Source organism: Gavialis gangeticus, unplaced genomic scaffold, assembly GCF_001723915.1.
Source record: "Gavialis gangeticus isolate Ggan-Ray unplaced genomic scaffold, GavGan_comp1, whole genome shotgun sequence".
NCBI classification, from domain to species: Eukaryota; Metazoa; Chordata; order Crocodylia; family Gavialidae; genus Gavialis; species Gavialis gangeticus.
The window spans coordinates 3,129,705-3,141,987 of NW_017729005.1; the positions used below are offsets into that span (position 1 = coordinate 3,129,705).

General features: G+C 40.9%; 1 protein-coding gene across 1 annotated transcript in view; it reads right to left on the minus strand.

Moving 5' to 3' along the window:
- Positions 1 to 12,283, minus strand: part of RAPGEF5 (Rap guanine nucleotide exchange factor 5) — a 267,967-nt gene that overhangs the window by 61,976 nt on the left and 193,708 nt on the right. Inside the window, exons 12-13 of the mRNA XM_019508540.1 lie at positions 10,208 to 10,324; positions 95 to 173 (exon numbers count right to left, since the gene is read on the minus strand). Of these exons, the coding sequence (XP_019364085.1) occupies positions 95 to 173; positions 10,208 to 10,324 (196 nt within the window). The remainder of the gene's footprint in view (positions 1 to 94; positions 174 to 10,207; positions 10,325 to 12,283) is intronic.

Consider the following 12,283-nt stretch of genomic DNA (forward strand, 5'->3'; position numbering starts at 1 on the left):
CCATCCTATGCTTCTTGGAGCTATAGGAGAGCTTGTACCTCCTGTTGAAAGACGACAACAACCATACATAACTGTAAATATTAATGAAGGATATTGTCTCAGCAATGCCTGGCACAGGTCGTCTGTTGTCATGAAAACCGTGTATGTGAGAAGGAAGTCATCAAGTAGGGTCTCTGTAGAGGAAGACAAAAGAATCCCAAGGCACAGGAAGTTAGAGAGATGAGTTGGAGGCCATCTATTCCTGATGGCTTGTAGGGCAGTAATGGGAGCAGAAAGAAAATTAAAAGGCCAAGAATTGTATTACTTATTTAGAAAATCTAAGCCTGAAATAATTCACAGTATGCTGTCCCCAGTGGGGTGAGTTCTTTAGTTCACAAGAATACCCTTACCACACCATTTGACTTACCTGTAAATCAGAAAAGACTGAGATTTATTTTTGGCATTAAGCCCTTTTGATAATACCATACATTTTTTTTAAAAAAGAGAAGAGAAAAAAATCACATAACTTCCTTGATGGATCTTTTCTGAGCTTCCAAGATTTGCAATCATGCTTGATCAACCTGGTAACTCATGTCCAAAGCACTTTGTTAAGGAGTACGGCAAAGCTATAAAGAAGACAGGGGACTATTATCAGGCTTTGGAACCTTTCTTTTGCAGTGGTACTTGTACTGTAGGTTGGTAGCAATCTTATACCATTCTCCTAAACTGGGAGGGTATATGAAATAAGATGCTGGTCTCTGACCAGTCATTAGCAAATAAATTCACATCACACATATAACACTCCCAGATCAGCACTCCTGTAGGCAGTATCAGTGGAGCAACCTTACCAGAGGCTCAAGTAAAGTGTTTTGGGAAATTTAGTTCTCAAGATCAGAAGAGGGGAATGTGGGTTTTATGTATACACTTGCGAACTGTCCATCAAGAATGATGGGAGGGAGGGGAGTGGGCAGGGATGGAGACCTGTGCCCCCCCCACCATCCGGGCCCCTTCCCCCCTTTCCTTCTGCTGCTCGGGGTCCAGGCCTGCTCCCCTCCTCCCTGCCAGTGGCAGGGAGAAGAGAAGAGGGGGTGTGGGCCTGATGCAGGGAAAGCCTGGGCCCGAGGGTGAGGAGACACTAGGTCACCGCGGTGGGGGGGGAGCAGCGGGCCTGGGCCACCCCAGCAGTGGCGGGAGGACAGAAGGAACGGGCTAGGGGCCGATGCAGGAGAAGGGGATGGGGGAGGAGTGGGACCGGGCCACATTGGCTTGTGTTGGGCTGGGCCTTCTGCTCCCCCCCCACACCGCTGCAGCGGGCTGGCTTTTCCCCCAACTTGGGCCCATTTCCCCACCCCGCATTGGACCTGCACCCATTCCTCCCCTCCTGTCACTGCCACCATGGCGCACCCGCTCCTTTCCACACCCTGCATTGGGCCTGCTCCTCCCCGCACCACTGCTACATCAGCCCTGCAGGCAGCAATCACAGAAGGGGGAAGGGGCGTCCTGAACCTGCTCCCCTTCCCCCTGCACCACCACCGTCGTCACCTCCAAGGAACAAAGGGGGGTGAGGCCAGCCCCGGTGGCCTTGCCCCCCAACTCCATCATCGCCACCTGCAGGGAGCAGGGTAGCGGGGGGGCCAGGACAGCAGCCCATTCTGTCCACTCTGTTGCCACCTCCAGCTGGTCTCACCCCACCCCCCGCTCCATCCCCTGTGTCCCCACCATCATGGCGGTGTGCTGCCACCTGTCTGAACACTTGTTCGCACTCTGATTGGCTGTTTGTCAGCCAATCAGAGGGTGAATAAAGCATTATGGACAGGCAGACAGACAGATTAAAGCTTTTATAATATTAGAATGCTGCTCAGTGGTCTAAAAAGTTGTTGCCTAAGTCTTAAAGCTTCAGCTCCCCAGCCTTAAAAGTGTCACTAAGTTTTACTACACTTTATTTAATAATCTTATCAAGGGGTCAGTTCCTGCCCCATCACCCACTTCTTACATTCTTCCCTTTCTGCTAGTGTTTTAAGAAAGCATTGCTGGGTCATTTGCTGAGCTAATATTCCTGTCCACTGAAAATCCAGTAGAGAGGTTGTTTGGCTATTAAACTACCTTAACATTTCATGCCTCCGTATAACATAACAGTCTATCTTTTTTCATACTTGTCACGTTAGCTTTAGACCTTTTTTGTAAAACTTTAGACCAGGAAACAAAATCAAACTAGTTTGCCTCCAATTCCAATGCCCCTAAAGTTCATAAAGACTCTAGGAACACACACATCCACTATACAAATTAAGAGAGCTCATCTCTTGCGTAAAAGTTGACAAGAAAGTCTTTTTGCTCTTCACAGTCTGAAAGGAAAATTAATATATTTTCCCTGATACATTTCCAACAGTGAGGGTTTCCTTTGTACCGCATTTCTCTAAGTGCTATCAAATATACTCTTACGTTTCTAACAAAAAGACAGGGCAGCTTTACCAGGTGAGAATATGAAAGTGGATGCAAGCTAAATAAAGTATTCCAGGTTTATATATGGCATGCAGTATTTTGGCAGCCTCTTCACAAATGCTGACTTCAGTTGGAGGTTTCCTAGTGAAATGGCTAAAGAAAAATCATCCCTTATATGGATTAAAAAAAAATAAAGAGCCAAGAAGCTCCATGAGACTAATTACCTCAGCATTTGTGCATGGCTGGTTTTCACTAAAGCTTCTGGAGGCTGGGGGCGGGAAAATAATGCCACTTATGCTTAATTTACCAGCAATTCCACTATTCCCAAGCACTTCCTAAATGTTTTGAGGGTATGACACAGTTCTAAAGATGGCCAGAAGGTTAAAACCCATATGCCGATTCCTTTCTAACAGTCCTGTATTCTGAGAGGACAGAAAAATATATATTTTAGCTGCTTTAAAAGGAGAGAGGTAACTTTTGCTGTGCAAGTGTGTACCTGAGCTTTTACACCATAACTGTTATAAGCTACATGGTTCTGTATCCATACAAGAGATCACAGTCTTCCGAACTTTAATCCTGAATGAAGCAGGATTAAAGCTGGAGTGCTTCTGCTTCACTTGTATCACTACAGAATCATGCAGATGTGATGGTTGTATCATAACAGCTGATAACACAGGATACTGATATCCCTACAACTGTTATGTCCGTCATTACCTTTTCTTTCTATTGGTCGTCATCATTTTTCATATTAAGTACCAATACCTGCCTTGGAATATTTGCAGCACATTGCAACACAAACAGTATGATCATTTGACATAAAAATCATCCTCTTTTTCATCATAGCTATTAAAAACTGAATTTAAAACAAATTAAACAAATACTCCCTATAAAATATAATAATTTATTCTGATGCAGTCTTTGGAAGATACTATATAATGTGAAAGCGGTTTTCTCAAACATTTATTTGGAAACTGGTGGTCATTGCTTCCAAGAGCACATTTAATTCCATACCTTACTAAACAACATGATTATGCAGTGATCCTTATGAAATCCCAAAATGTCATTATAGCAGACTATTTCCATGGTAACTTACTGAGTACTTACACTTGTGTGCAAAACATGCATTCCCACAAAATATAAATATCATGTTGACAACTATGAAATGTTGAGGCACAATAGAAATAAGTGCTATCTAACTGAAATAAAATTTAAAATCTTATCAATGAGCTACAATAAGGCTTATACAATGTAAGGAAGTACTGCAAAATGTATTATACCAACTTGCATTAAAACCATCCATTTGAAGATTTCACTTGGACATCTGATTGCCTACTAGGTTTTCCAGGATAAGCCACTCTATATTTTAACTATATATATGTAATGGAAGAAGTATTTTGAACATTTTAAATTTATTGCTGGAAAATTACATCTCTAAATTTGATAAGATGATCTAAAGTGGTCTTTAAGCTCTATACATTTTAAAGCCTATTTTATATATCTAACCTATACACAAGTAAATAAACATATATATAAAATGACATGGTTACCATCACAAGTGCACAGCACCCTTAAATTGCTACTGAGCGATCCAATACAGTATTGTGTTGGACCAGATCCTCAGCTGCTGAAAACTGTCACAGCTCCGTAGCTGCCTACAGATGTGCTTGTTTGCATTCTAATTAGAACGCTCCAGCATCGCCTCACAGTCGCATGCATTAAGCTCCCCTGTGTTTCAAAATTGCTGTGGGGGCACTTTAACTAAACCTCATCCAATGAACTTTAGTTAAAGCACCCCCATGGCCATTTTGAAATGTGGGGAGTGGGGGAGTAGGCTTAATACATGCGACAGTGAGCCATTTTAGATTGGCTGTCCAGGAACCGCTCTAATTAAAACACTCTCCTCCCAACCTCCAAGCACGTGTATAGGCAGCCCATCAGTTTAAACAGAACTATGACAATTTACACCAGATATGGATCCACCTCTAGTATATAGCATTTATTCCTTTCTCTATGTGCACAGGAAACTCACTTATTTCCTACCCATCCAACATTTCCTCAAACAGAACTAAAAGTCACATATATTGTTGTTATTTTTAGATTAAAAAACAACTACTGAGAACAAGAAAAGTTCACAAAGTGTGACTGCATTTATGGGCTAAACCTCTCTAAATTGCCTCTCAACTTGTTTAAACATTTAAACCCTAAAGGAGTATTTTGAACAAAAGGCCTATCTGCTACATGTGGTCCATTAATAGATTCACTCAGCTGTTAAATTACTTTTACAAGTAAGTAAATGAAAAGTGTGTTGATAGATTAAATAAATATTATAGGATGCTTAAGTACTGTACAATAAAGTTCATACTTAAAAATCTCTGCACTAACTTGCATGTACTCTCCCAAAGTATCACCGTAAACTGTAACTACATGTCTTTTCAGAATGCAATTTAATATAAAACAATTCCTGAAGGGTTTTATACATAATACACACACTCCAGAGTGGCCTAAAAAATGAGTGTGCAGGAGAAATATGTGTGAATGTCTACATGGGTGTGTCTACATGGGACCCTTTACTGCACAGCAGAATTACTGCACAATAAGCACCTGCATGCAGACGCTTATTAAACAGGATTTGGCTCTAATAGTGAATACCTGCAAATGCAAGTAGCACATTTTATTTGACATTACTTACTGCGCTATAGCACACATGTAGACACCTAACCCAGAGCATATATGCTCCCAGTCAGCCAGGCACCAGGGGATGGGAAATTGCTCCTCTACCACCTCAGCACAAACAGGGTCAATGTCCCCCCTGCCCGGGCCACAGGGCCAGGCTGGGAGATCCTTAGAAAGAATCCTTAGAAGGATCTCCCAACGGCAGGGGGACACTGTCCCCACTTGGGCTCCTCTGGCAGAGCCCACCCTGGCATCTCCTGGGAGCAGGGAGAAATATCTGAGCCCTCACCAGGAGACAACTAGCACCCTGGAAAGCATGGCTGCTCCAGGGGCTGGATACAAGGAGCAGGAACAGGAGCAGTCTTGCTGCTAGGAGTAGCAAATCTGCTCCTCAATTCCTGCACACGAAGACATATGCCCAGGAGAGTTTACTCTCAAGTAGTTTACTCAAGTGTAAGCTGCTCCCAGATTATTTGCACGTGTAGATGCAACAAGTGACTTTAGTGGAAAACAAAGTTAAATTACTGTAACCTTTGGACATCTAACACATAGTCCAATACCTAGGCCTAGGCCTAAGATGACACATACTTATGCTAATAGTCCTCATCCTTGGGAGTAAAAAGGGAATTAATTTTTATTACTTATTTCTTTGTGACCTTTTCTGAGGTTGGGGTGTTTTTATTTAATGAGAATTATTTTATGATTGTTATCCAAGAAACTGGGCATTAACAGGATGCTTACTAGTTGCTGCTTCAAGGATCAGAGCAGAATACAAAAAAAGTCTGCAAATAAAGACTTGGATATCTAAATAATTTGCTTTGACCCTGTTCATGATACATTTGGTTCACTTTTTGCAAACACATGCTTGGTCAAGTGTACTGACGTGAATTCTGACAGAACAAAAAATGTAAATGTACCACACATGCCAGTTCATAGAAACAGACCATATCTGACCAATCGCAACTAGGAAAAGCCATGTCTACACTAGGAAAATATGATATTAAATGCAACTTAGCAGTCAGTGAAAATAGCAACAAACACAATATTTTAAAAAAATAGCCAGCATTAACCCAAGGAACCCATTAAGCATTAGGACCAGCTATATTTTTAAGCATGAATGCCCTTGTATACACTAATGATAAAGTTATAATAGATAATACCCTCTTTAATATGTGATAGCATATGACATATATTAGCATGATAAATTTTATGAGCCTACACAGAATCTTAAGCAGCTTTTATTGTAAATACACTAGACATAGTGAACTGTTGTGGGAAAACAATCTTTGAATACTTTTGAATACAAATACATTTGAGCAAATAGCGATGTTCCAGCAGGTAACCTGACAGCACAAAATGAAGCTGTTTGTTGCATAATTTTTTGTTGCAAATTATTAATTCCCCTCTCTCAAGGACCACTTATATGAGTTTGAATGAGGAAAGGTTCAAAGTGTGTAACTGATCAAATCTGAACAGAAACCTTTTTGGCATTTCCTTGTTTAGACACTGCTGATTAAAGAAGAAAAGTCATACCAATCAAATCTTTCCTTCTGTTACAGTATATTTCACATCTCTCTAAAAGGCAAAGAAACATGGCATTGAAATATATTCTGCAGCTTTTAACTTTCATTCTTCTATAGCCAAACTTCTGAATAAATCTGTAATACATCTAACATTTTTGTGGTTTAACCATATCTAAGCTGCCACCTTCTCCTTGCTCTCACAAAACAGTTTCCCAAGATTTGCAGCAAACAGTGAGAAAAAAAAGGCACACCGTTACCATATTTATTTGAATCCAAGATGATTTTTTCCCACAAACAACAAGGGGAGTCATCTTGGATTCAGGTACTAGCCTAGAGTGGCTCATGCTGCAGGGAAAGGGGGCTCACAGTTGGGGATGGGGGGGTGGGGACAGGAAGCCATGTGGTAGTGGAGGTGCTCAGTAGACTTGGATGTGAGCAGTTCAGGAGGAATGCCGGGAAGACTGTGCAGAGTGTCCTCTCCCCAGTATTCTCCTCCCTCTCCCACTGCTTACCTTCTCCTCTGGCTACTCCAGTTCCTCCAACTCAGACCCAGCCACGTCCATAGCTGCCAGTACTGCTTCTGCCTAGTCAGGCAGGTCAGGGTCGGGCTGGGGTGGCCACCACTGCTGACTGCCCCTGAACCAGATCAGAGTGGAGCAGCAACAGAAGATAAGCAGCAGGGAGGGGTGGTTTAGAGGATGCAGGGGCAGGGAGAAGGCAGGCAGGCAGGGGGACGGGTGGCAGGATGTGGGGGCCAGCCATCAGAGGGACAGGGGCACGGGACAGGCACAGGGAACAAGGAGATCTAATTATTAGGGGAACTGCCTTAAATTCAAAGACATCTTGGATTTGGGTAAATACAGTGTATTAAAAAGCATTCTTTAGAGAAGTAGCCCTTCTTTATATAAATGAATACTTCTTTAATTATTTGCTCTTAGCATCAATTTATCTTTTCTTTGTCCCTCCCCCCATCCAATTTTCCTTTTGTTTTCTTAAATGATTATTACAAAATATATTAGTAACTCTAGAAATATTTCAGTCCGCGGGCAAATTCAAGCATTTTAAAGCTTCCTTAAGACCTGCCACAGGAACAGTGCGAGTTCAGATGGGTTATGTTCTTGCTCCTCCATGGTAGCAACCATTGGCAATAATTTCACTGCACTAAATGTGCATGCCAACTAAAGCTCTCAGTCACTTGTTCAGGGTTTAATATGACTATAAAACCAGTCATTGCTTTTCTTGGTACTAATCAGTTTAAACCAATTGCAGTTGAGAGCATAGTCCCATATGCTGTTCTAAGGTATGTGATTCAGAGGTGGGCAAAATGGTCCAGAACATATTCCATCTCTACAAAAGGGGAGAAGCCACCTCCTCAGAGTTTTTTTGCTCCCTTCTGCAATACAGAAGTTTCTCCACAAGAGAAACAGGACCAGAGCTTCAGGGGAACTAGGCAGTGCCTTGAAAAAGCAGCTGAATATGAGATGTTCTATGGAGCATGGATTTCCCAGTGGAAATTTGTGCCAGGTAATTGCTAACGCAACCTCTGAGAGAGGTTAACATTTTATAATGTGCATACATGGGGGACAGAGGCAACAGAAATCAGCTCTCCCCACTCTGGCTGGGAAGGGCTGACTCCACAAGTCTAACTGCAAGAAGTTGAAGGCACATATTTTATGCTCCTATATTTTTCAACAAAAGGAGGATAGGATGTGATCTATACAGAGTTTGCTTACCTCATTTCTCAACAGTTCATTTCTATCTCTCTAGGTGTGGTATCAGTTACTAAACCATGAAATAAAAATGGATGAACAGTAATGTAGCACGAAATCTTCCAGACCACACAATTAGCAACTTGAGACTGCTAATTCATTCCTGTCTCTGAGGCTTAATAACTATTTCTGTTGTTGAACTCAAATGTCTCTTTCTATTACTAGAACCAATGGAACACTCTTCCCTTGATAATATAAAGTCCTCCATTTAAAACATAAGGAGAAACTTAAAACAAAAGGATGATTCCCCAGTTAAATGTTTACCATTCATTCCAACAGTTGCCAGCATCTTTCCATTAAATTGAACTAGTTCAAAGATACTATTTGAAAAACATGAAAACAGCAAAATTATTAGTGGAACATAACATATTAGGTAAAAAAAGATGGAAATGATTAAGAGAAAAATACCCATACATACATACATGCATGCATCAATCTAAGCAAAACTATTGCTAGTGACAACAATAATATGCAAAAGTGGGTTTTACTGCAAAATACAATAGTATTAACCTCAACCAGGGGTGGTTTGAAAACTAATTACATTTGTCCTGGTACATTGATCATTTTATTCATGGAATGACTTGCTCTGCTGCTTTTCAGTAGCTTTTTCTTCCCTCACAATTACATGCGACTGGGAAGCTGAGGATAACTTCAGTACCATTCAGAAATCAATAAAAGAAGCATTTAATTATTACAACATTGACCAGATTTACTCAGCATAAACATTATGTTTTCAATTCAGATCACATATATGCTTATAAAACATGGCTCTTCCAAAACTAGCAGCTTCTAACACCAAGACAACAGCCACAAATGATATAGGGCATTTCTACCCTACTTCTGTGCTGAGCCTGGGGTAGTCTGGTGGGACATGCTTCGCCCCGCTTGCTCCAGGTCCAAGACTCAGACGACAGAGCTGCCTTAAAGAGTTTCTGAACACAGTTATTTTCAGGGCCTTTGTCTTCAGTGTGGTTACCAGCACGTATTCCAGGTGTCTCTGAAGTGCAGGCAGTGGAAGACCGGGGTTAATGGGGCTTAGCCCTCCCAAACACTGATCCACTGTTCCAGTGCCACCACCATGCCCTGCTGCTGCAGCACCATGCCCAGTGCACCTGTCATGCACTGGCCCCGCAATGGCCCGGTGGGAGGGAGGGACGGCTCTGCACCTGCCCCCCCGCCCCCGCCAAATAATATTTTCTCCCACCGCTGCTGCTCTGAAGTAGTGACACTGCCTGAATTTTGCATAGGAGGGAGCAGGCAGGGAGTGCTTCTCGGTAGTGCCCAGCACAGAGGCAGTATAATCAAGTTCTATTTGTTTTTGAACAGCAACAGACAAACCACCTCAGTTCTAAAAGTTGCTGGAAGGAAGAAAACACAAGCGCTTTTTTGGCACTGGTATGTCAGCAGGGCTGTGTGGGTACACAGGAGGCATTGTCACTGCCTTTTATAGTGCAATGACACCAAACAGATAATGCCTCTTTGAGACAGACAGCTGTAATTGTAGAAACTTCATTCAGTTCTTTTAAAAGCATCTTGTTTGTCTTGCAAAATAAAAAACCCCCAAATACTGGGTATTGCTATATAGATAACACTTGGAGGCAACAGAAAGGCCAACTGCAACTTCCACCTAGTCAACACTGCAGACCTAGCTTGCTTTCTTGATTTGGGGCTGACAAACCATGACCACAAATAGCTGTGGCCAACTGCTATGAAGTTGCCAAGACCCTTCTTTCTTTTCTTTCCAGCATCCCACATATTTGAGAGCAAGAACTGGAACATAATTTACAGTGCAATATACAGAGAACTATAAAATCTGCTAGTTACCTCTCAGCTCTCCGAGATAATCTGCAAAGGTGTCCTCTGCACCAGCAGTGCCCTTTGGTTTCTGCAGCTCTAGATTCCCACCCCAACCAGTTCTCCAGAGAGGAACAAGGGTACAACTTGGATCAAAATAGTTATAAACTTTAATCAGCTTTGACAACTAAACAATAACAGTTTTAAAATTTATAGCAGTTTTATGGCTCTCCCTCTCAATGATTAACTGAAACTAAGCCAATCTTTCCCTTCTTAAACCACTCTAAACCTTGCTGAAATACAGTAGTTGCTAATGTGTTGGAGTGGTGTTGTAGCCATGATGGTCCAGGAAATATGCACGAGGGAAGGATTTTTGTGGGCGATATCTTTTATTGGACCAAATGCACAGCTAGGACAGACTTCAGATAAAGATCTGAGCAGATTCAAAGCTTGTCTAAGTCCACCCCAACAAGCTTTTTTCAGGTCATTCTTGCTGTGCCTGGCTTTTCCTCAGACCTGAAGAAGAATGCTTTGCATTCCAAAGTTTGTCAGACTCATATGCAGAATTCAGGTGATGGTGGTACTTTAGAGAGGCCAAGAATATGTACCAGTAGCCACAATGAAGACAGACAGCCTGAGAACAGCTCTGGCCATTGTGCTCAGAAGCTTTCCTAAATCTATCCCAGTCATACAGCTAGGCCAATAAAATACATCGCCCACCAAAACCCCTACCTCTTGCAATAGTTACTGATGCTTCCTAGTGGTTGTGATGATAATTTAGGGATAAGAATAGACTTCTTATTATTGATCTTATTATCATATTCATAATGGGTTTTCAGAAGGACTCATTAAAAGACTGTTTGATGTAACTTGCAATAAAATCTTTTTGTAATCAACATTTTAAAATATCATTTACAATTATAAACAGGAGAAAGTGGCTGCCAAAAAGATGTGCATCAAGATTATGCTAAATAAGTCATCAACTCTTACACTGCAGCAGTGAGTATAATAACCTCCCTGGCGTGAGCCTCGGTTCTTTTTCATAATATCTGAAAGTACATAGCAATTTTTCACAATTTATTCTATATCACTCTTTTTTCTTAGCTTTCTTATCGTTTGCTCCTTTCTATTCATATGCATGTATTTTTTAATCTTGATTTTTTTTCATTTTTGTATATGCTTAATTTTAATTCTAAAAAGCAACTTGAATGCTAAACCATAATTTCCATTAATAAATAAAAAACTTCTACACCTTTATTTGAAGATTGTCTGCTACATTGTTAGGATTTTTTCATAATGAAATTCCTAAACTGCAAAGTACAAAACCTCATCTTATCAGTTTTCTTTGAAAGCTCAGCACCATTCTGAATCAAATCTATTCCATAGTACACTATACAATTCCATTGTAAACAATTATGGAAGAATTAGAAAAAGACTTAAGGTTTTATTTAGACTTGACTCCACACAAAGTTGGATTATAAGAATATTTAGATAAAGCACTGGAATGCAAGCTGTCTTTCCAATTTATGCAAAAGAGATTATTAGCTTCCTGTTTAGAGACTCCAAGCAAGTGCAGGGGGCCAGAACTAGGCAGAGAATGAATCAGAAGAGGAGCTTGCCCAAGTGAGTTAGCTGTATCAGTTTGCAACCATGAAATATTTTTTCCTCCAATGCTCAAGAAAAAGTAAAACTGCCTTTCCACAAATTAATGTACTTGATTCTGTAATCTTTACACACCCCTCCTGATTCTGTAACCTTTACTCACATGAGAAGTAACATGTATTCATTAATTAATAATAGTTACCATAAATTGAGCTGTAGATGCAAATTCAAAAGTTGGGCTTTTAAATAGTTCGTATCTTATCTTTCCAATCCTAGATAATCTAGAAATGTTATCACTCATCAATTTCTCCCTCTCCCTAAAAATTGATCTTACATTTAGAGCCAAATACTAAGATCTTCTTCATCCTGCAATGGGCATATCTAGAGCATAACTCACTTGCTAATACCTTAAAATGTGCAGCAGCTCCATCAGAAGAAAGTATGGACACCGGTTCTAAAGCAGCAGTATCAAAGGCATTATTAACACAATGAATTGCATAAGAG